Below are 24,628 nucleotides of genomic sequence, written 5' to 3'. Positions count from 1 at the left end.
CGCAAAGAGGTTTTGGCACGTAAAATTACAATACCTTGGTACACTTTTCCTGTCGACTGGGACATTGCCTATTGTGCCCTTCTGCGTCCCTGACTTTCTGTCTGCGCTAAAGCTGTGTAGAAACTGTGTGTCAAAAAGGGCAGCTTTCAAGGAAAACGTCGCCTATTGTAACGTAAAAGATGCAACTGCTACAAGAATAGACTGCCCGAAAAAAAAAAGCGCTAGATGACACACCAGAAGAGAAAGTCCCGGGTTGTCATGTAGACTTCCGCTGCGAAAACAAAGCTAACGTTACTAATTTTCGTTTCTGTATTGCTGCGAAAACATTAGTCGTCGTTCGCTCCCGATAACTTGGGGCGCTTTCTTTTAGCTGTAAAAATACGTAAGTAAACCTACGTTAACGGTTGATTGTTGCATAATATTTGGTTCGTTTCGAGTGTTAAAAAATTCTGAATAGTTTCTTTTCGAACACAAATATTTAGCGTGTAGCATTCGGCACGTATTCAAAACTTCGAATATTTTCCTTCCAATTAAAAAAGAAGGGAAAAAAGAAACCTCTAAATTTGTGGTCACCTTCACGTACCGGCACTGGGATTTTGGCGCAAATTCCAAAAAAGGGAGCTGTTATCCATGATAGGTTATTAACCGATCAATTAAAGCGCAATTACCAGAAATGGAGGTTTGAAAGAAAACTTTATCCAGTCTAAACATTAAGCGCTTCTTTTTAGGGTATATTAAATAATAAAAAACTGTCCTTACATATTCCTGACATACCCATCGTCAATAGGGACCCACTTCAAAAGCGCTTATTTCTTTCGAGTTCTTTTCGAGTACAAGGATGTCAGTTTGGCTAAGTATAGGCAGAAGAAGCAAACACTTTCGCAACACACATACACTTTTATTTGAAACAAACAAACCCCGCGCATTCAATTCGAGCAGTTCAATCTTCCACACAACCCAAGGATTTCCGATCATTTAAAGCAACAGGAACCTGCTCGTTTCAATCACTGCCGATACTCCGAAACAAGATTCAGGCGCCGACTTTGGCAGCCGAACAATCAATAAACCGCGCATTTCACACTATACAAAAACAAGTTTGCGTTCTATCTACAGATATGTACAGACCGTGCAAGAAATCTCACCTGCGCGCAACATGTTCAACGTTTGAAGTTTGTAACTAGGATGACAATAATATACAACGTGGCACAATACAGCAAAAGATAATGGCATTGTATAATTATACACACGAAAAAGCCCAATAGATGAAAACTACACGGCGAATGTTTTGAAGTTACCACATCACCATTATCGTCGGACAGCACCTGGATTTGCGAACCACATTCTTTAGACAATTTAGACACTGCTGGGTCTTCATCGAACATATTCAGCGTTATCTACGCATCCTTGAACCTTGGTTCGCTGACCCTTATCAACGGACACGAAGGTCAGCAACCGTAGGAAAAAAAATGTGCTAGCATTACAACATCAAAAGAACAAGGTGCGAAAACTCGTTTCCTTTTACACTCTAGTATAGTAAAGACAGATCAGTAAAGATAAATGTTGTTCAGGTGTACTAGGCGTGACGACTGCTGCTCTAGGTTGGGACGGTATAACACAAAATCCAGACTACCGATGGCTGAACTGATATAGAGGCCTCCTCGATTTCAATTCAGAAACATTCCGAGCTACCAGCTAACTTGTTTTGACCACGAAAGGCCCAAAATTAGCAGCGTCCGTTGGCTCCTCGGTGGCAGGAAAACCTCCCAAACTGGTATGACATCAAGCCAGGTGCTTTCAATGGGGGATGTACCTGGTGTATTAAATATATTTCTTTCTCTCTCTCTCTCTTCATTTCTTTTTCTGTATTCGTTCGCTTCGTGTGGTGCCATTAGACGAGAAATGAACCCACATCAACGGCGCAATTTTAACTTTCAGTACGCCTGCTACGAGGACACCTACAGTATACCGACCGGCATGTGCTCTCAACTACATGAGTGAAGCTTCGTCTGACCTGTACGACTTGTAGCGACTTTTGGCTTGCGCTGCTTGCGGTTTGAGCTGGGCAGAGAAGCGCAGATTGCTTATAGCCGCGGGCGCGAATTCTTACGGCCACTGATAGCGCTCTTAGCGGCGCGCGTTTTTTTACAGCGGGCAGTATTACAGATATCGCTGCCGTCGCCCCACATGTTGGGCAACACCGCCATCTTTGTTTCCTTATTATTCACGACGTTTCACCTAATCGTAAAACGCAAAATCAAAAGAAACATCGCACTTTCCGTTGTTCGCCAGCAAAGATATACACGGTACAAAGCGACTTGCGTTTCATTTCAAGAATATCAAAAAGCAGGTTTCCGCAATAAGACGGCGAGCCTGGGCTAGTTGGTTGGCGTTCATGTTTGAAGTTTGATTGAAGCGCAACATAAGACGGGGACACAAATAGGGAGGCAGACAGGACGGCGCAGGACACGAAAGCGCCATCCTGTCTACCTCCCTATTTGTGTCCCCGTCTTATGCGCGCTTCAGTCAAACTTCAAGCAGATTTCTGGCTCACCACTGCTTTCTTTTCTGTTCATTTGTTGCTCGAATTTCCCAACAAGGGTGCATTTCTGGGTCTGCATCGTTCAGTCGTTCATATCAATGCGTATGGAATTTGTTGTTTGCTTGGTCAGAAGACCAGACGAACCAGCAGTTGTGCGATGGAAAGAAACCACCTTACGTCAAAGCAACAGCTGCTCTCTCACCCGATGGCAAAGAGTGCGCAGAAAAGCACATGCGTGTTTCTTTTATGACGAACCAGGCAAGGAACAAAGGGGGGACAAATGTATTTGCGAACGATGTAGACGACAAAAAGGAGAGAAAAAGAAAAGGCGAAAACAGACATGCAATTCTCTCGTGAAATTTGAACGAGAACGGAACAGCACGCGGTAAGCGCGAAAACCTATTTTGCAATTGTTACAATAAAAACGCAGGTGAGAGTATAATTACAAAACAAGCTGGCGGCCCTAGGGACAGATAATAGCAGTGTACGATGGGCGACGTTATATCGAGATAACAGAAAGATGCTCAACACGTACGACTATACTTCTAGGACTGGAGGAGTGTTTGCAGCTGTCGATGTGCTATAATGGTGAAATGTGTGCACAATGAGGAGATATAAGAATCAGAACGACCTCGTCAAATCAAAGAAAGCGTCAACGTCACGCACACTGCATCAGAGGTCTGAGTAAAGATAGCTGTTTTGGCCAAGCGATGCTAAGAGGCGCGGGTTATGCAGATGTGTGAACAAAAGAAAGAGGCAAGGCGAATGTTCACCATAGGATAAGTTGACACCCCAAAAGTGGGGAACGAGCTGCATAGAAGGGCAATACCAATCAATACGCACAAGGCAGCAGTGCAGAGGGCCACAAGACGGCGACCGATAACTGCGGCAAGCCATACAACAAAACTCTACAAGGTCCCATTTGGCGAGAGGCGCTGTGTGTTGTCGCCTTTTGATCGAATATATCGCGACGAAGATTTGAACGAGTGCGAATACGGAGAAATACAGTATACAGAAGAGTGTCCGGAGACAACAAACATGTTTTACGAACTTAAATATAGAACGGGGGAAAACTATGTACGAACCGTCTTCACCCCTGGCCTAAAGTAGGACGCCATCGTATTTGTCGACGCACGTAAAGTTACACTATCACATTTTTCCATATTTGGAGGTGGCCTAACTAGGCGAAATATCGCCACACTAGGTGGACTCGGAAGTTAAGCGAAGTGGTATGGAACGTCGATAATCGAATTCGTAGAACACCATGATAAATCGTAGCGCAGAGACGCTGAGACAAAAAAAAGAAGAGATATCACACGCGATCGCTGACTAGCGACAAAAGTTTATTAAACAATCAGCTGCCCATATAGATACGGTAAACTTACACGGAAATACTGAAAATAATTTTTTTTTACCATAAAAGGCGCTCAATCGTGCGTCTTTCCTTCTTTCCCTCTTTCTTTTCGTCTGTATATGCATATGCGCGCTGCGATTTATCATAATGCCGAACCAGCAAGCTCAATCATCTCCAACGACACTCGTAGAACATCACTGGCGGAATAACAACCGAACACGATATTGAGGCAACTGAACAGACAAGAGACGTTGCGTTCGTACATGGAGCAACACGTCTCTGCTGGCTGGCGGTGACGTCGACGAACGAACAGTTCTCCGCGCAGAATCGAGAAGTCGCGAGGCACGGTTTTGGCCGCGGGCACGGTGCGGCGGCATCACATGTACAGCTGCGAGCCGTGAGACCACGTGACGGGCTCAGTCCATGCGGACCAGGAGGAGCGGTGTGACGTCGCCAAGTTCGGCTCGGTGGGGAACGACGTCACCAGCACGGGAGAGGAGCAGAGAGCGCCCAGGCTGACGTAGCGACAGCACTTGATGACGGTGCGCTTGACCATCTTCTTGGAAGAGGACTTCTGCGAGACAAAGAAAAAAAGAAGGAGCAACAGAAGTCAGAACACACTAAGGAAAGGGTCGGGCGAACAAGGAGCAAAACAAACAGATGTAAAACAAGTTGCGCATTCCACAGTCTTTTTCGGTATGCAGACGAACGGCATAACGTCTTTTTTTGCGCAGAAGAAATGCGAAATCCCGTTTCCAGAATTAGAAGGACGAACGTTGGAGTTCCGAAATTCCGGGGAAGAGAGAGAGAGAAAACATTCGTTTATCATGAGTTTGGGCGACTTCCTCGCAGGGTGGAGCTCCTAGTTCAGGGCCCCATGTAACAGAATAATTGCTGTGTCTTCTTGCGGGACGAATTAGGCAAACAACGAAACCGTTATAGGAGCTGGGACATATAGCTATGGCTAAGAAATCGATTAGGTCATAGGCGGTATAGTTAGCTATAAGGGGGTTGTAGGAGCAACGCTGGTAGACGCTGCTGGATAAATTTAACTCGAGGATGGTATAGGAGGATCCTTTGTAGGGGCTGGAGGAACAACTAGAATCAATTTATGAGTCTCGTGAAACAGTTGGTCAATTGTGCGGGTTCAAATGCACTTCGGGAGACGCCAACCAAGCTGGAGAAGCAATTAAACATGTGTTCGCTGGGGAAACAATTGCACGAGCTGACAGCTCCGCCAAAATTAGCGGAGCTTAAATCGTGGGACGTTGCTCGAACACAGTACTGATTGGGTCGCGCTGGAAAAGCGAACCTACGGTGAGGCCGCCAGCGCGGGGAGAGAGAGAGAGAGAGAGAGAGGGCGCTAACCGAAAGACACTGCAAGAGACAGGACTGTCTTTGGACCACATTTCACTTTGGCTAGCGCGGCGCATGGTTGCCTGCCGAGCATCGCTTCACAGGCACAACGAACATCACTCCCGCTTTGGACTATGCTGAAAGTCGCCAGTGTCAACGCCCAGTCGAGGAACCGCGGTGTATACGCGAACCAACCCTGCAGTCAAACCGACGCACACGTTCCTCCGGAGAAAAGCGAAGTGTTACCTGAGCGCTTTCACGTTGCTTGTCCATGACTTTCGCGCACCGTCTATGTACTAGGCGTAGCAGACCACCCGATTCACGTGTGTCGGTTTTCCTGGCATCTAATGAATGCAAGCCGGTCGCGGGCAGCAACTTTATAGCGCGTTTTCTTTGCTTTGCTTTCTCGGCTTCCTTGGAGCTGCGCCCAAATCTTCTCTTTACGTTAACGTTTGTTTTGCTCTGCTTTCCTATTAGGGGACGTTATTCAAAGGACGTGAACGGACTGCCTGGTCGGGCCGTCGAGGCCGGAGTCGAGAGGGACGGCGACCTTGACTGGGAGAAGCGAAACGGATTTGCGGCCTCTGCCGGCATAACATCAGCAAGAGCAACGTCTCTCTCTCTCTCTCTCTCCTACATTGCTGCCTTCAGCGATACGCTTTCTCGCTTTCCCCTCTCTAATCCCTCAGTCGGTAAAGAATTTCGAGTTCCCGATGACTCGGCCTCCGGATGACACAACCGCGCGAGCTTCCACGTGATGTGAACTCGTGCCCGAACTGGATCGGGCACGTTTGCCCGTGTGTATATGCGCGCGTTCGGGCGGGTGCGAGGATGCATCGACGTGCGTTCGTACTTGAGCATGCGTTTTCGATGTCCAGTTGGCCACACGGGTAATTACGTTATTTCGAGTTTTAGTTTTGCCCCTGCCTGCGTACCGAGCATCCGACTGTACTGAACAACCGGAGCATAATTTCTATCTGTGTACAATGTGTGAAGCTTCAAGTAATTTTTTAGGTGAGAGTGTATAGAAGCGCCCTTAAGTCGTTCTGTCGTTCCTTTATCTTAAGTCTTTTCGTTCCAGTTTAAAAAATATATGAAAAGGTAAATTCTGGGGTGTTACGTACAAATACCACGATCTGATTATGTGGCACGCCTTAGTTGACGAGGGGGGGGGGGGGGAGGAGCTCTTGAATAGTTTTGACCACCTGGGCGTGCCTTCAACGTACACGCATCTTAAATTAAGTACCCGAACGTTTCCGCATTTCCCCACAATCGAAATGCGGCCGCCGCAGCGGCACTTCAACGCAAAGTCCTCCAGACGAACGCCAGTCGACAGTCCGCTTGTCTGTGTTACTGGATGAGAAAGAAACAGGCGGGCATTAGGTGCGTCCTTACGGTACGCACCTCTTCTAAAGCACGATTTTGGGCACGATCGCGCAACCATCCCACCCGGTCGGGGCGCCGCGTTCGGGACGCGCGCGGCGTCCGCGTATAATTGGCTTGTTTGCGGCCAGGCCGGAAGTTTCGCATTTTACGTCGCGGCGAGTGTGTGGCGCAATAAACGTTGCCGTCCACTATAACCTCGCCGCTGTTTCGGCGAAACATAATTGTGCCCCGTGTCATGGGAAACGTATTATCACCCGATGCGCACGCTTCGTTTCAAGATGAATTGCCCATTGAGCCGAAGCTACTACGCACGAGGTGTACGCTCTATAGCGGCTGTGTCCCCGACGGTGCTTTCACGCGCACGGGTTGGCGGGATGCGTGGCGAGACTCCGAGATTCGTGCGTGGACCGCCCTCCCGATTCGCCACCGCCAGCTAACCGCATAGGGCGCGGTGCACCGGGAAGGACGACGCTTAACCAGCAATAAAACCAGTATAAGTGAAACGTCCGATCTCGTTGGAAAGAATGGTCTGATGTAATCAACTGGACTTACATATAAACGTAAAAAGAAGGGGAAGAAGGATTCTTAGTTCTGGGGTCTAGTACGTAGCGAAAGGGCACAGTGGGATATGAGGAACACTGTACAGTCGAAGGCACCGGATGAATTTCGGCCATCCGGGGTTTCCTTAACGTACTCCCAAAGCACGGTACGCAAGCATATTTTTTTTAGTTTGCATTTTTTTCTCCCGGATCGAAACCGCCACTTCTCGCAGTTATGTCATCATGTGTTTCACCCAGTAAAAAAAAAAAAAAAAAGGTTCCCTTCACAGAAAACTTCACTCGTTCCGACACAACGCTACGCTCTTACCCGTCAGTGCCATATAGCAACGTACAAACTTTTCAACGTTTTACGTTAGCCACGTAAATGGTGAAACGTTGTCCGCGTTAAAAATCTTCAGTGTAGCAGGGAAAGGGCCACACGTGACGATACACTCGCAGTGCGGTGTCGCGTTTAGATCTGTGCGTACTGTTTGTTTTTTTATGTGCGCCGTTTTATATCCGATGTGAAGCGTCCCGAAGCCACGTGTGAGCGATTTTTTTTATGAGGAAATGTGAAGAGATAAATGCAGCGCCGTAACTGACTCTCGGGCGAGGTCACCTCAACAGCACAGCACGAGGAAGGGGAGTGGGGAGTAAAAGGGGAGAGAGAGAGAAAGAGAGAGAAATAGAGAGAGAGAGAGAAATAGAGAGAGAGAGAGAAATAGTGAGAGAGAGAGAGAGAGATACAGCCGAGCGGGGGCCAGGAACGCAAATCGCGTATGTACCAACTGGCCCAGATTTCAACCCTTCTGCAAATTCCGGTTGCATTGAAGGAAAATGAATTACCACGAGCGCTGCGATGGACCTGTGCCCAAGCTTTTTTTTTTTTTAATTTGGCGCACCCAGAGTTTGGGGACGCGAACCGCCGGCTTTAGCAAACAATGCAAAAAAAAAAGGAGGGGGTCTACGAAAATTCAGTGGCGATTTAGCGGTGAATGAGAGAGAGGAAAAAAAAAGCGTTTAGGATTTCGCGCACCTCCTTTAGGCTGCGGATCCATGACTTAAACAGCGTTCAAACGTTTAAACGCAAAGGGACGTTCAGGAGCACACTCGACATACGTCGTGCCTCTTCGAGGAGCGAAGCACAATTGACGGTGGTCAGAAGCAGACCACCACCAGTGACATATATATATATATATATATATATATATATATATATATATATATATATATATATATATATATATATATTCCATCATGAGAAGCCAACAATGACACCAAGGGAAAACACAGGGGAAATCACTTGTACTAACTAATCGAATAACAGAAACGACAAATTAACGGCAATGAAAGTAGACGAAAAAAGAACTTGGGTCTCGGCTCCCGTAAAACACATAATAGACACAAACCAACACCCACGACCAATCCAGATCATTTGGGCACCAGCACACTCCTCCCTACCCGGCAACGATGCCGCCCACACCGCCGCTCGAGGACTCGCCAACCGAGCACCCGGACGGCTCACGCTAGGGTCAGGGAGGGATCGCATGGTCAGTTACCAGGAAATAACTCAGCACTACAGGTTAGCCAGGGCAGAGTACCCGCCAGCACACAAATCGCTTAACAAGCGACAAGAAGTAGCTTGGAGACGACTTCAGACGAACACCTACCCCAACCCCGTAGCCTATCACTACTACTACCCGGACCAATACCCTAATACATGTAAGCATTGTAAGCAAAAAGCGGATCTATTCGATATTATGTGGTCGTGCCCAGCCGAAAATCACACAAATCACGAAATAAGTAGTACTGAGCAGTGGGAGGCCGTGTTGCTAAGCTCCGACCCTGACCTGCAGGCCAAGGTCATCGAGAGAGCTGAGGAAGCCGCCAGGGCCCAGGGGCTCGTGGCTGCCTAACAACAAGGTCATCCGTCAATACCTTGTTTTCAAATAAAGTCTTTACTCACTCTCACTCTTGCCGCGGGTGGGGCACGATCCCACGTCTTCGCACAACACGTGCGATGCGTAATGCTAAGATCGTTCCCCACCTGCGGCAAGTTGTTTTTTTTTCATCTACTTTCATTGCCATTAATTTGTCATTTCTGTAACTCAATTAGTAAGCGCAAGAAATTTCGCCTGTGTCTTCCTTGGTGTCCTTGTTGGTTTCTCATGATATATATATATATATATATATATATATATATATATATATATATATATATATATATATATATCCTCTACCACGTGACCTGCCTCTACCACGCGAGCGCCTTCCGACACTTCACACACACACACACACACACACACACACACACACAGATACACTTTTTTCCACTTCAACACTCCTAATGCGACCGCCATTAAACGAAAGCAAAGTGGGTGCAAAAGAGCGCTCCATAGTCCAGAGCGTCGCACCTGTGTGCACCGCACGCCCTTGCCATTGTTCTTGTCTCGCCGCCCTTCGAGCCGCGTTGTTGATTGCGAGCGTCTATCGGAAAACTCCGCAACCGCGCAGCGATACGTCACGGCGACGCCGACGGACGAAAACAAAAGCGCCCGGCGCACCCAATGCCGGGCTCGCCGTCGCGTTCTGACGCATCCTCCTTTGGGTGACGGACCAAAACAAGAGTCTCGTTTTTCGATGAGAATTCCCGCGAGGAACGCGTCATCGGCGATTGCCGCGCGAGCAGGCGCTTGCTCTTTCGAACGACACGATTTCGTGACGCCGAACGCAGCTCATACCATCAGACAAAAGTGGTGACGCACAAAAATAAAATAAACGCTTTCTCTCTCTCTCTTTCTGTACGACAGACACCTGATGGCAGAGCAGTGAATCTGCCCGAGGGGAACACGTCTCTATGGTAAGGGTGTTGTCGCCCCGGAAACGAAGCAGACGGCCACTAGCGAAGGAAGGAAGGTTCGAGAAAAAAAGTGATGCGCGAGGGGGGAGGGGAGGGATGACACTGACAATGGGCGCGAATGAGCGACCAAGGAGAGCGGATATGCGACATGGGACGCGATTAGGAAGTGACACCCGTGGTAGGACCGCTTGGTCGTAAATAGCCGCAGAAGGCGACCGAGCGCTGAACAGACGTTCGGCCATCACAAGGGAGCGCTGGCTGTGGACGGAGGTTGTTATGTGTGTAGAGGTTCTCGACACTAGGGAAGGAAAAAGCATTGGCAACCCCGCATCGATGGATGCGCTAAGTAGCTAGGCTGCAATGCATCCCCTCACACGACCTAGTAGTCCCAGTCATAGAACAGAAACAATGTTTGCATAAACAATGTTCAAGATTAATTTTTACTCTAACGCTCCCATGCACCGCTCAAAAACTGTCACTTTGAGTGCCTGCAAGCGGGCAAATTCATCCTTACTAAAAATCGGCAACGTGGTGAAATTTTGGAGTTGGCTAACGTGCTTCTGCGCTCTCCGCTTGACGGCGCAGTACATTTGCTCATTTTGCAATACTTTTCAGGTTTAACATCAAGCACGAAAACGATTTGACATTTTCTGATGCAACTAAAAAATGTAACCTGATAAAACCATTGTGTGATCTATATAAGCGTACAAGTACAATGCTGTTTTTTTTAGAGCGCAGCTCTTATGCGCCCGTTCCTGCGGCGAACGTCGGCGTTGTACCTCATAACCGAGCTAACGAGCACAGTGACAGATAAGAGCGAACGCGGAGCGCAGCGGAGGATGAAAAAAAAAGTGGCGAGAGCGAAGATAGCGCGAAGAGGAAAGCGGGGGAGGAAGGTATGGCGAACGCGTGAGACGAAAAGCGTATTGCCGCGCAGGACGGGCTTTGCGGTGACGATGGCTACGAGATGGCGCCGGAGTAGCGCGCGTCGTCTGTATGGCAACAAAGCGCTGCATGAGCGGAGGTCTGTTTGCGGCGGCCGCTGTGAATCGCGCCCACGCGTCACCCACGCGCTTCCTCTCGCGATCTCCCGATTAGGGAGGAAGTCGCGCCACACTTCACTCCCTTTGGAACGTGTCGTACGAGACAGAATGTCCGCGCCAGCCAATATATCGCGAAATGAAAAGACTTATACAGCTGCGCTCAAATTTTGCATTAAGGAGTATCGTATCGTCGATGAATTTTTCGAGGAAGAAATCATAGCCTCGTAATTTCCTGGTCGAAACCCAACTAATGTGAAGTGTGGAGGGATAAACAATCTTGGGTAAACATTCGTTCGGTTGTATGACTGAGTTAGCTAGGTCACTTGAACGGGCCCTACGTAGCGGTGGAGCTGCCTATCACAGTCATTGACTATAAAGGCGCTGCTGAGTCTGTGACTTAGGGCCTACTTACGCTCAATCCGCATGGCCTTCCGCACGTCTTCCGCACTCGTTTGGTCACGTGGAAAATTGCACATGTCAGCTGCTCGTGCAGACCCAGTGTAAACCGACATTTGTGTATCTGCGTACGACGTGCACTTGCAGGTTTCCGCAGGTCCCCCCACGCATACGGAAGGCCGCGCGGAAGGCCAAGAGGTTTGAGCGTAAGTCGGCCCTTACACTCTACCTAGGATTGGCCAAGAAGCCAGCTGTTAAATGGGGTTGGTCAAGTAGGAGCTGAAATGAGAAAGTAAGCAAGAAAGTGGAAATAGTACTAACACTAAGATAGACAAATTTAAAGATAATAATAGTTGATCGTAAGGAAAACTAACTTTGCAAGAGGAAATCAAATTTGGAAGTACAAAACAATTTCGAACACAATGAATAATATTGAGGAGCTAAATTCATCTGTAATGCGCCTTTCTTGATTCGCCTCGTCGACATGCCAGACCTTGGGTGCCGTTTGATTAAACGGGAGAAGGCGACCAGGTGCCCCGTTCATTCTTTAATCTGCGCTTGCATACAGCTGAAGTATAAGGCAAATGATTGAAGGAGGAATAACCTGCTATTTGGTTCTGCCTTGAGCGTGACCGGCTAAAAATTTCGTAGAGCGCCGCAAGAGTATAAAGATATTTTTTCCGTTTCCGATGCGAGGTGGGAGAAGGTGGATACTTTTAAGGCTGGATTTCAACCACAAAAAAAAAAGAACGCTTTATATTTTCAGTGGCTATATTTAATTTGCCCCGTGAAAGCCGCTTTGTGAATCCAGAGATGAAACCTACAATGCAACCTTTTTTTAACGCAAGCGCAATATGCTTGTGCAGTAAAATTAATTATTCTCGCTCCTAACACACTGTAGTCGGTAATAAGAACCAACTCGAAAATCGGAAGATCTACCTGAGTTGTCTTCGCATCTCCGAAGGCGACCAGAAGGAACAAACGCCATCATCCTTCCAACATGCATTCCTGCTCGCCGTCTGTTGCCATCGTAAAAGAGGGCGGCGGAGGCACTGCTACATTTTTTTAAGGACCAGCGCAAGCCTGAATTGGTCTTCGTTGTGCTGCACGTGGTCCCCTGCTGTGATAGCACGCTGTGATAGCACGCTGTGATGTGGCCGGCTGTGATCATGTGTCCCCTGTCCCTGTCTCTCTATCCCTCCTCCTCTCCTTCGTAGCGTAGGTTAAAGTACCGGATCTTCCTTTCTGGCTTACCTCGCTGCGTTTACATTTTCTACTCGTACTCTCTCCCTGCCATCTTGTCCTGCATCGACGGCCCGCACGATTAATCTATTACACAACAGTACGAAGGTGTCTCAGGAATCTAGCCTCGTGAGACCCCCTTTTGCCATTTTGGTGCACATTTCCTGAACTCCTCTTCAAAAATAATGAGGATGCGTTTACGCGATGTATTCATTCGGTGTATGATGCCACGCCAGTGCGGAACTTTATGAAAGTGGTTTAATCATGTTCTTGCTCTCACGTTGGGAGGAAATCGACGCTAATTTAATATACGCCGTTGTGTCGTCACAGACGAAGTAAAGCAGTCGTGGAGGCCGTTTAGGATACAGCGAAACGATATGATAAAATTCAGGATACAGCGTCAGTATTGTATAACCCACTGCACAATGCTGCATTGCCGTCTCTCTGTCTGTGCAAAGAAAAGATGGTTTTTAAGGCAGCAAACTTAATCTACCTTGTCCCCATGCACTGGGGTGCTATTCTGGCATCTAACAGCCGCTTTGGAACAACAAAAAAATTTGCTTTCGTTTTCCGCGTTCGCAACATACCAGTGGGTAAGCGGAACGGAATTGAAAATTGATTATGTCCGTGAGGGGTCTTCAAGCTCCAGGGAGGCCAGCAGCGCCAGCCATTCCGAAACACAGACCGTTCCTCCGAGCTCTCCGTTTTCATGTTATACGAGAGAGGGTTAAAAAAAAAAGAAAGAAAACTCAAGAAATCCGCTCGGAAAATCAAGTCGTGCTTTCGTAGCTTCGGGCTGACGCAGGTCTCCGAAAAGGGCACTGAATAATGTAGCGTTGGAACCTAAAGACACCGTCAGAGCGAGGGCCAAGGGGTTTCTTTCCATTACCGTGCTGGCACGATCTTCCTTCAGCTGTGTTCCTTCCGTATTCGTCGACAGCGCCGTTGTAGGCGTGCTCGCCATGAATACAACGCGTGTTCCAGAGCAGCGGCTCTAAAGCGACGAGTAAACACACAGAAAACAAGCGTAACACGGGAACAGGCTCGCTCGGGTCCTGCTGTGCTGGCATTCCGTGTCGCCTCCCTCTCTGTTGGGGCCTCTAAGCTCGCACCGGTGCTCACGTAATCTCGGAGGCCACGTGTCTTGCCGTAGAGCTTCTTACAAAGACTGCGAGGAAATCCTCGCACTGGGATCGCGTCAAGAGAACGATGAGCACAATAGGTGGATTTTGCCTAACCTTCTCGCTTTCGGCTTGAGACTTCATCGTAGCATTACTGTTTTCCTCATTGTCTTTCTATCGGTGACACTTTATTAGGCACGGCAACAGGCATCTGTGCAAATGCACGTAATCACCGCGAATTCTAGCATTCATAACGCAAATATCTCGGGGAAAACCTTCAATTTGGAGTGTCGCGATCGCTGTTTGAATCCATAAGGACGAAGCGTAGCCAAGTCCATGCGCTAACCATCAGCATTCCCGCACTGGCTGAAGCAGGATAATTAAGTGCTGCTTCCGTAGGCACTGGCACCCGCTTATTTCTAGCAATATTTTTTGTAGGAAATTTTATGGTTTCTTCTGCGCTGCTGAACTATACATGCTTGTTTGTGCGCCATTCCACTGCGTTTGTTTTCTCAGTTGTCTCTCAACCCGCTTCGATATACAAAAAAAAAAAAACATAAAAGAAAGAAAGCAAGAAATGAAGGAAGAAGGGAAAAAGAAGAGAACTCTGTCAAGCTGCTGCGAATGCAACAGCCCCGTCACGCCCTCAACCCCACAAACCTCAACGGAGCAGATTTGACACGCACAGTTTGATGCGATAGTTCCGGAGCGCTCATTTTCATACACACTAGAGTGAAGTTTCAGTTGTGGATAACTCAGCCAACAAATTACTTGTGGGGTAATTATTGCAGTAACTAATTAGTAACTACAATACCATGTCACTGTTAAAAAGCTTTATACACTTTGCCGGGTTTGCTTGAATGTTGCCCGGTGTATCTAAACTCGAGCACGGCGCACACAACGCATACCACTCGTACACAGAAAGAAAAAAAAAACACACCATAAATTATGAAGGCGTCAATTACGCCAAGGAGCGCGCCCATCGTTTCCATGAACGATCGCCGCGTCAATATTCCCTCTGCTATTTTTTGTAAGAAACTCTATACTGTCATTTGCATGGCCTTCGAGAACTGGCGGCGTAGGCTTAGCGCGCGCCGCCAATCCCCTGATCTCAAAGGCCATGGTACTTGCAGACGACGTAGCGTTTGTTCCGGACGGGGCCATGTCAGTTCGTCACGCACCATAGAAGCGCGTAAATAACCGCCAAACTGTCTTTGACGAAACTCTCGCTACGCCTACATGCGGCGGTGCCTCCTGACGGTGCCATACCAGCCAAACGGAACCACAGATATCCAGTGGATATCCGATTTATATCAGGACGTCCACGCCCGGGAAACAGCACGCATGGTACGGACCGGGGACGCAGTTCTTCGGTCGTGACAGAACGTCCACAGACTTTGATGCGGTGGTCGCCCATGTGCAGGACTGCCGATGGATTTACCAGCCGCGTACGTCCCACGAATGTTAGCCCAGGGATGCCCTGTAACGTCCATTAGCTGATTTTGTGCCCTAGACGCCCCTACGTAAGCGCGGATGCGAAGCTATGGGCGATGGTTACGACGACTTCATTAAATACATAGACACGATTTCATAAATGCGCACATATATACGTACATGACAACATATGCATGGTGTCGCCTTTACAACCTGTACCAGTAAGACTGTCTGAGTTGCTCTAGGGGCACTTATTTGCGGACGCGACTGCACAGTAAAGCAGCATAGTGCAGGATGGCGCATATAACTGGTACATTGGTTCTCACTTAGTGTACAGCCTCCAAAGCATTGCAAAGCCGCAGGATGAGCAAGGTGACGCACCAACGAAACCTAACAATAAATTCCAGATTTATCATGAATGTCCTCTGATTATCGTATGAACGTTTTTGTGATAAGTGTCTACATTTAAGTTCCCACAAATCTCCCCTGGATGACCGTGTCCAGATTGTTTCATCCACCGGACACTGTTCGGATATTTCCGCCCATGTTTCAGCGTCCTACGGACGTCCGAATGTCCGAGATGGACGCATCCAGGACGTTCAATGGATGCCTTTCATTCTTGCACGGGTGGGCCCCTCAGCTACTGGCCGTATGTGATCCGGATTTGTGGGGATATCTGAATGTCCGAACGTCCAGCGGTAAACATCCAGGGATGTGCTGTGGATTACTTACGGTCCATTGGGAGGATGTCACAAGCATCACTGAAGCACAAACGATCGCGTCGCATCTCCAGACAGCAGCAGACTATACCCTCCAGACGTAGGTTATAATAGGTAATGCGTTCGCTTGATATTTAAAGCAAACCTTCCAGTTACCCATACCACTTGCCTCTCGTCGCTATAGGGGGCGGGCAGACGCAGAAAAGGCAAATTAATGCATACTGCGCACGTAGACGGATCCACTGTAGCTGCTGAAAGGTACCCGACTAAGATCGACTTGCCTATGTCTCAAGGACTAATGCGAGAAATACTAGTTAAGCGGGCTTCATGGCACTGTAAATGCTGGGCAGCCGTTTGGTGTCATTTTCTTTTTCTTTGTCGGTATCTCTCTCGGGGCTATTCGCTCGCTAGTCACGCAGTTCAACGTCAAGCTCATTCGATGTCGTGCGCTGAATTGATCGGCCGCGAGCCTTAATACACGGCAACATTGCGAAAAACATAGCGCACATGTGTTGCAGCAGGATTGCGAAATTCCGTCTGTGCAAAACAATATTTGCTTTTCTTTTTCTTTCTTTGCCGCTATAGTTGGGATGCGAGAGATGAAGACCACCTATGGACAAGAACGTCGACCGATCTTTAGGAGAAAAGAGAAAGAGAGAAAAAAAAGAGCAAAAGAAACGAAAAAGCGGAACGCGTCGCATACCATCGCCAGCTTCGTGAGCAATGCTATACAGAGTACCCGTCACCGTGACTTATGCTATCCGTTTCGTTTGCGCGGGAACGAACTTGTTTTGCTTGCTCGAACACGAACGTCAGCCAATGACAGCTCATTTAGAGCAGCCTAACAGTTTAGATTATTTAGAGAGACAGAGAGATAAACTACCCATACACTGAACTGACAAATGGACTTCTGAGGTATTATGTGCCAAAAAAAAAAAATAAAGAACACGAGGCACGCCGTAGTGGGTACTCCGGATTAATTTAGACCACCTGGCTCTCCTTAAACTGAACCTAAATCTATTTAGAGAATTTTTTTTTTCTTTTTGCAATCGCCGTTACCGGTACCGAACTCGTGATCTCGAGGTCAGCGACGCAACCCCATGCCACTGTATAAGCTATCGCGGCCAGTAGATAGACGAGAACTGATTTGACGGATTATCGATTTGTGACATTTCTCCTTGTTATGAGTCCTTACTATCGGACCTCGTATTTCTTTCCGCGCATTTGCTTTGCCATGAAATTTTGGTCTTCCTGAAATATTGCAGGTAAGTGCTTCGGGACCCCTTTTTGCTTTGCACTGATCTGAATGTTAAAACTGCGCAAAAAAATTTTTTGCAGGTACCTAGAGGCATCGTTAGGACGGGGTTACAGCTGTCACGGCACTAGTACACAAAAAATTAAAAACGTCGGGGCAGTAATATATTGTCGTTAATGAATGTATGAATAGACTTCCAGAAACACTTCTGAAGCGATAGACGCAGATATTTCAAGCTTATATCCACCTAGAAAACTTTCTCCGATTTAATTGCGGTAGATGACGCAGTCAAAACGTATTGATATATTACTCTTATAGTGTGTGTGGACGGCTTGTATAGATAAATAAACAGTCGCACATATACACAGCGACACACACACGCGCACTCTCTGATACAGCATTTGTATTTATACGTGCTTCTTGTCTCAGATGTGTGTCACGATCATCTGTGCGCCACTTGCGTGACACAGCCTGCCATATCGCTCTGCGCGTATTATGTTATCTGCGCATATTTTTCTTTATCTCTGCACCTCAGGATAGCGTGTTCTCACCTTTTGTCTTCGATATTCCAACGTGTGACAACCATTATGGGGAGCTCGCTTAGTTTCTTCATTAGCCCCCTCCCACTTCTCTCTTTATCTTTCCCAACTTTGCGAAGTTTCTTATATCAGAATAATATTCTCATTACCACCCCGCGAAAACGAAACAAAGGTAGATCGCCAACAAACGCTAGCAACCGAACTGTTTTGGATAATTTTCATTTCTATAGGGGGGAGCAAACAACACGCACCACGTGCTGTTCCACACGTAGAGTTATACGTAGCGTAGGGCGGGAGGGCCTCTAGAGTACACTGTTGACGAGTATAGCGCCGACGAGGAAGTTGTTACTACTGGCGGTGCTTGAACACCGCCAGCAGGAACGACTTCCTCATTGAAGCCCCGCCAGCAGGAACCCCCTCCTCGTCGACCCTTCTCGTAAACACTACCCTCCGAACTCTCCCATGCGTCCCACGCTAGCGCACAGCTCTACGTTTAGCACGGCGCGTGCGGACCGTGGCTTTCGAGAGAAAAATAATACGCATGTGCTGCGAGTAACTTTCTGGGAAACATTTCCGGACGCACGACTCGGGGTGCGCTGTGAATTGCCCGACGATGCCAATCGCGCTGCACGCTTTGCAGGTGGTGGTGCATGTCTGAAGAGCGACACGACGTGTCACGCGCGCTCAAGTCACTAGCGCTCTCACTACTCTCACTCCTCACTCTCACTACTCTCACCACTCTCACTAGCGCGATTCGCAAGGCAAAACACGCGCCTACTGCGTAAACTGGCAAGCACGCCACGACTCTACTGCATCGCGGTAAAAAAAAAAAATGGGTGCTGGTGTGTCTCGTTCCTGATACGCTTATACGCTTTAAGAAGAAGCTTCGGGCCAATTCATATTTTCCCCACTCGAGTACACGTAAAACGCGGAAATGTATCTTTTTCGCGAGGCAAAAGCTTGACTGATTTTAATGGAGCTGTTGCATTTGAGAGGGGGGGGGGAGAAAGTGAAACTTTAACGACTGCATCTAGCAGGATTTCGATTTAGATCCTTAAGTTTTTTTTTTAAATAAACATTGCCAAAAATTGGTAAGCTTGAAAGAAAAAATAGAAGCACGAAGTTTACAAATGCGCAACTTTGCATCAAGATATTGAAGTTCTCTAAACTGTATCGGTTAGAGCATCAAAAGCGGACCAGTTTTTTGTGCAACATTGTAGTTTACGTCAATGTGCTACAATGTTTACGAGCGTTTCGCAAAAGTCTTCATCACTTATTAGTGGTACTTACAGGGCATTGTATATTGCATCTACTTTATCCGCTTTCAATGTATTATTTGGCGCGGCTTACAAAATTTATTATTGCTTATTTTTGCAGAATTACAGAGTTGTAAACTTCATAGTGTCGTTTCTCATGAAATTTTGCAATTTCCAGTTCATATAAAAAGTACGCAGTACTTAAATAAGGAAATCCTTCCTACGAGTCAGTAGATTTCAGCTTTATCATTTAAATGTAATCAACCTCATCAAGTTCACCAGAGTGTCTGCCGAGAAAAACGATTTCTCCGTTCTCACGCATTTAGATAGGAACCCCCGAGCTAAAGCTTCCCCTTAAGGCTCTACGGAAATACTGCGACCGACAGCGAGCCCAAATAACACCTAGGATGATTGTAGACACATATTTCGAATACTGTGTATTGATCCTAACCATGCATCTGATGCTTATCGAAATATCAGTGACACAAGAGTTTAAAAAGGAACACTGTGAACGTTTATTTCGTGCAGCTATCGCATCGTCGTGCCTGTACTTGCCTCAAGAAGGTCGCCAAAAATAGAAAAACATAATATTTCACAGTAAAGCTGTGATGGGGGCTAGTTGTTGAAACGACATGGCTAGACATGCTGTTTAAGGCGCGTCAGAAAGAACAGGTTAGGAGCGACAAGAACACCGACAAGGTGTCATTCGTGTGTGCGTGTCTGTCTGATGACTCCTGTACGTCAAGGATTCAGACAAGGGTCCCTGAAAAATCGTCGAGTCACACGTGCCCAACCGAACGCAAGCAGTTGTGCATGTGCTCAAAGGCATATATCGACTTAGAACGTATTTTCAGGATAGGGCAACGGTTTAGAGAAGTGCGCAGTGAAAGTTGCGATAAAAATGCACTGTTCTTCCACTTACTCTTTCTTTTTAGGAAAACGCGGTTCTATGCATTGGTGCACATAAGTAACTGGAACGGCAATGAATTTCGTCGGACACTTTGAAAATTAGTACCTCGAAACTGGCGAAGTCCTGAGAATTCGTTCCAAGCGGATACGCCTTGCAAATTTACCGGCTACATTTCGTAGTTTCAAATATGTACCGTAAAACAATGCATTAAAAAAGTTAATTAGCGTAATTTTGTTCATTATTCAAGTGAGTATTAAGCATTGAAATACAACATTTACAACTGGTAAATGTCGCAATTGTTCTTTTTGGTCTTGTTTTGTGGAGTAGGTAGTGTTTATCTTCTATTTTGTAAAGTTATGCATTTTTGTATTTTCCTAGAAAACACGCGGCCGTGCTGCGTTACCATTCGCAGTTTTTCTCCCTGCGTCCTAAAACCTGTTGTAACTAAAAATAAACTTTAAACTTCAAACTAATTCTGCAATTAAAACATTTGATTTCTCTTTGACAGAATGATTGCCTCATTGAGGAACGTTGAACAATGGTTCGAATTGTGCTATCTACCACAGGCAATTTAACAAAAAAAAGTTGTGGCTAAGAAAGACAGCCTGTACATGCCTGATGTAAAACATTTCGAAAAGAATTAAATAAGTGAACCGGCTGCGTAACCATATACTGACTCTGCGAGGACCAGCATACAGCCGTCTACCTTGGAACTAATTTTACTAAAACGCAGCACACTTAATATACAAACTCGAAGCTCAGGTCCAATGAGAAGTGCTTCAAGATGTTTGCAACATATCTTAAATATTGTAATTTCGATCAGCGCTTTTGATTTTGATGCACTACCATCACAAGCACAAGTGTGCACATAGTGCCTGCAGGGGATAAGGACCAATATGTACAATAGTGGTGATACAGTTTAGTATTTATTTTAAGCACAAATGATTCCGCTAATCTTCGGCTTCAATTTCCCGCGCGTAACATATGCCCTAAGGTAACTGAAAAAAAGTTCATTAGTTATTTGCTTTTAATTAACTACGTAAACATTTCAATTTCTCATGTAGGCAAATTCCGCGTCTTTCTATACGATATGGCACCCGAAAAAATCGGGACAGCGCTGTCACGGACGATTAAAAAAACAAATATAACACTTGTTCAAGACAATATATCTAAAGTGGTGTGAGGCGTGGAAACACTCTTTAAAGAGCGTCTGAATATTCCCACCGAAAAGTTGACAATGCGGCGGGATGATACCCGAGTGCGTAGACGTTTCGAGACTCCTCGCCTCTCAGTGAAGATTGCGGTATACCTAAAATTATTAAGAAAAATAAAAACCCAAGACTGGATTAAATCTCCAGAGCGTGCAAATTATACCAACATAGATTTATTCTATGAGCGGAAACATACATCGTGCACGTGAAACCGCTGAAGAGAACGAAAGGATGAAAAAAGAAAAAAAAGAAACGTCAATCAAAATAAAGCAGGTGCATGTTAGACTATGCTCGTCCGACGCATGGCGTTCCTTTGTGATATCAATCTGCCGCTCAGTAAACGAGACAGATGGTTCTCCTACCTCCGCCCCTCCTGATCCCGTCTGTTTATATGTAACCTGCGCGGCTCGACCTTGACTCTGACGTTCAAGTTCAACAAGCTCCTTTAGATGCCTTACTATGTCACGAACACTTTTCTTACGAGCAATGAAAAAAAATAAAAATTTATATAGCGTTACAGTACACGAGTTCGCGGAATATTTTTCTGCCATCGGGCAGAGCGCACGCTATCGCAGTGCCTGTCCACGTGACTGGCTTACTACCTGTATACAGCTCTACGGCAGCGGTACACACACACACACACAAAAAAAGAAGAGGTCGTAAATATCCGCGGACGGTGCAGTTGCGCAGTCGAAAAAGCGCTCACGTGACCTGCATACGTTCGAAGGGGCCGCACACACGCTGCCAAAAAATTTTCCGCAGTCGCACCGAACTTGAACGCGGCCAGAGCGTCACGTTTTGCTCAGCGGCACAGTACGTAACTTCCGCGTGTGAAAAGGTACCGCTGAAGATTAGGAAAACAAAACAAGAAAAACAGACAAACACAAACACACAAACACACCCACACGCACCCACACTAAAAACTCTTACCGACCTTCCAGTCGCATGCCCTCCCGATGCGCAACCGCTCTAAGCCACGGTCAAGGACGTTTCTCCCTCCAACGCGCACAGCCCGCACGTGCACCTATTAATCTCCAAGGCGCCGCAGCCAACCGCGTATACCGCCCGACCTTCTATAAGCCGCGCGAAAACGAAGTGGCCTGACCACCACCATGCTCCGCGCTTCGAGCGCTTGACATGCGGGAACAAAGAGCTTTTAAAACCAGATTGGTGCGGCACTGTACTTCGCGGTTTCTTCCACGCATGATTGCGACAGTGAGACGCGAAATTGGGGAAGCTCCATTTTGGCGCGTTTGGTTGTTAATGGGAGTCGGCACACTTCGGTGATTCCACTGGACGAATCTTTAAACGCATTTTTCTGCGACAGCGTCGGACTTTCACGGCGGATTCCGTCAACATTGCTTGTTTGAGCCTCTCTGACAACAACGGGGATCCTTTAAAAGCAGTTTCCTCTGTTTTGAACTGAGAACAGCAACGAAGGACAGAAGATGATGCACACAGCGCTGACTTCCAATAACTTTGTCCCTTGGATTAAGCCCGCGTCGCTGGCGCAGAAAGCAACGGGGACATTAATGCAGTACCTCAAGGCGACAAGTCTCTGCGACGGTTTCAGACTCGCTGCGCATCTTCAGTTGTGCGCATAACTGGTGCTCTCGTTCTCTCACGTCTCCCTCTATTTTCACCCTACGTCCTCTTTTCCAAGTTCAAGGTAGCAAAACGGACATGCCTTTGGTTCAGCGCCATGGCTCTCCTCTATCTCTCTCTTTGTTTCGCAAGAGCAAACGTGTATGCAGACTGAAATAGGGAAAAAAGAAACAGGCACGAAAAAAACTGACGTGCAATTATGCCGTATAACTCCCAACTCCTGCCATCGATGGCCAACTTTTTACTGGACAGTGCCTATGATATCAAGCTAACTTGCGACATTCCCAAGCGACTTATATGACTTGCTTCGAGAATTTCTCTTGCCAGCCAATTACAACACCTGTGAAGAATCCTAATGCTCTTAAAACCCTAGCCACCAGTCAAGCTGCTGGCAACGACTAACCAGTGTTTTTTTCCCCTTCTAATTTGCCTTCGTGCTCGCTTAGCCTCTTCGCGATGCACGCAACGTCGTCTTCGTCCGCTACAGAGAACAGCTCACTGCATTCTCAGGCATGTACATGTACTGACGTGCTGAGAGGCCACCTTTCTCAGAGTCTGCATGGCGCACGCACGTACACTTAAAAGACGCTTAAGCTTCGCCTTTAAGAGTAGAACGTGGTAGCACTCACGGGTTCCCGACTGGTTCTCACGTTTCCCGGCAACTGCAGCTTATGTAACCGCAATCTTTACCAGGAAACGCTTGCAGCGAACACCACGCACGGAGGCGAGCTTGCTGCTATCATTTTTCCGCACGGAACGCGCCGCCGCAGCCGCGGACGCGCGGAGGCGAACGCCATCTGGTGGTGCTGCAAGGAACCCAGCGGCGCGCACCGTCCAGTGACTGGTACAAACGCGACGCGCGCTGTGCTGTGATTGGTGGGAAATTTTCGCTCACGGTCAACGGCGCATTTCCTACGCAACGCGGGCCCTTAAAGCTATCGCTATAAAAGCCCACAGGAATGGCCAAGCGCCAATGTTGCGTGATGGCTCAGCAGCTAGCGCGTCCGGACACGTGCACGTTGCCGCAGAGGATACGAGCTAGATCCCCAGTGGCGTGGTGGGTAGTGTATTTTAATGCATTAGATCAGTAGTGCCAAAGTGGAAAAGAAAGGAGTATGTGCGTATGTGTGTGAGAGAAGTATGGGAAGCCCGTCATGTGGTAGAGGTAGAGCGGACATGGAGAGCTCAGAACAGTATATATATATATATATATATATATATATTGCTACTGACGGTGGCCTACTCTGGACCACCGTCAGTTGCACTTCTCTCCTCGATGAGGCAGGACGTGTGTCAAGTGAACTTGTGAACAATATTTTGCAAGGCGGTGAAGGCGGTTTAAACCATGGATCCGGGACTCCAAAGAGGTAGTAAGCAACAATAACGCATTCCTCTCGCATTTACCGCTTAATCACCACTGATCTTTTTTTTCTTCACCAAACAATGAAGGCGAAGCCGAGGATGAACCTGACGAGCGCTGAGGTTGGGCCTAGCTGAGAAGACATAGTCGGCAATGTTTAAACTTTGAAGCTCGTGGGGATTGTGAGCCATTGCTTTAAAATTTGCTTTGTTATGTCGAGACACGGAGACGGATTCACTAAGGATTGATTCTTGAAACAGCAAAAATCGCTGTACAAAACGAGTGCGTGCGCACGCTCACGTTCGCACTGTGAAGAGAAAGACAATGTCTTTTTTAATGCAATAAACTGCACGTATATGAGAGCTTTGGTTCAGTATGGGTGAGAATCGCGTACATAACAAATATCTGCGCTTGTCTGGAATAAAGTCATCTGCTCAAAGCTAGTAATTATGCGTGTCCACTTGCGTGTCCAGACAAGTGCTATCTGGGTGTCGTTTCTTCTT

The 24,628-nt window shown here is 47.2% G+C and overlaps 1 protein-coding gene across 1 annotated transcript in view; it reads right to left on the bottom strand.

The window, feature by feature from the left end:
• Nucleotides 1–877: 877 nt before the first annotated feature.
• Nucleotides 878–24,628, bottom strand: part of LOC142564543 (uncharacterized) — a 35,521-nt gene continuing 11,770 nt past the window's right edge. Inside the window, exon 2 of the mRNA XM_075675568.1 lies at nt 878–4,467. Within this exon, the coding sequence (XP_075531683.1) occupies nt 4,270–4,467 (198 nt within the window). The 3' untranslated portion in view covers nt 878–4,269. The remainder of the gene's footprint in view (nt 4,468–24,628) is intronic.

This window comes from Dermacentor variabilis, chromosome 11 (genome assembly GCF_050947875.1).
Source record: "Dermacentor variabilis isolate Ectoservices chromosome 11, ASM5094787v1, whole genome shotgun sequence".
Classification (NCBI taxonomy): domain Eukaryota; kingdom Metazoa; phylum Arthropoda; class Arachnida; order Ixodida; family Ixodidae; genus Dermacentor; species Dermacentor variabilis.
The sequence above is the reverse complement of the archived record's forward strand: the minus strand, read 5'-3'. Positions and strand labels throughout refer to the sequence as shown.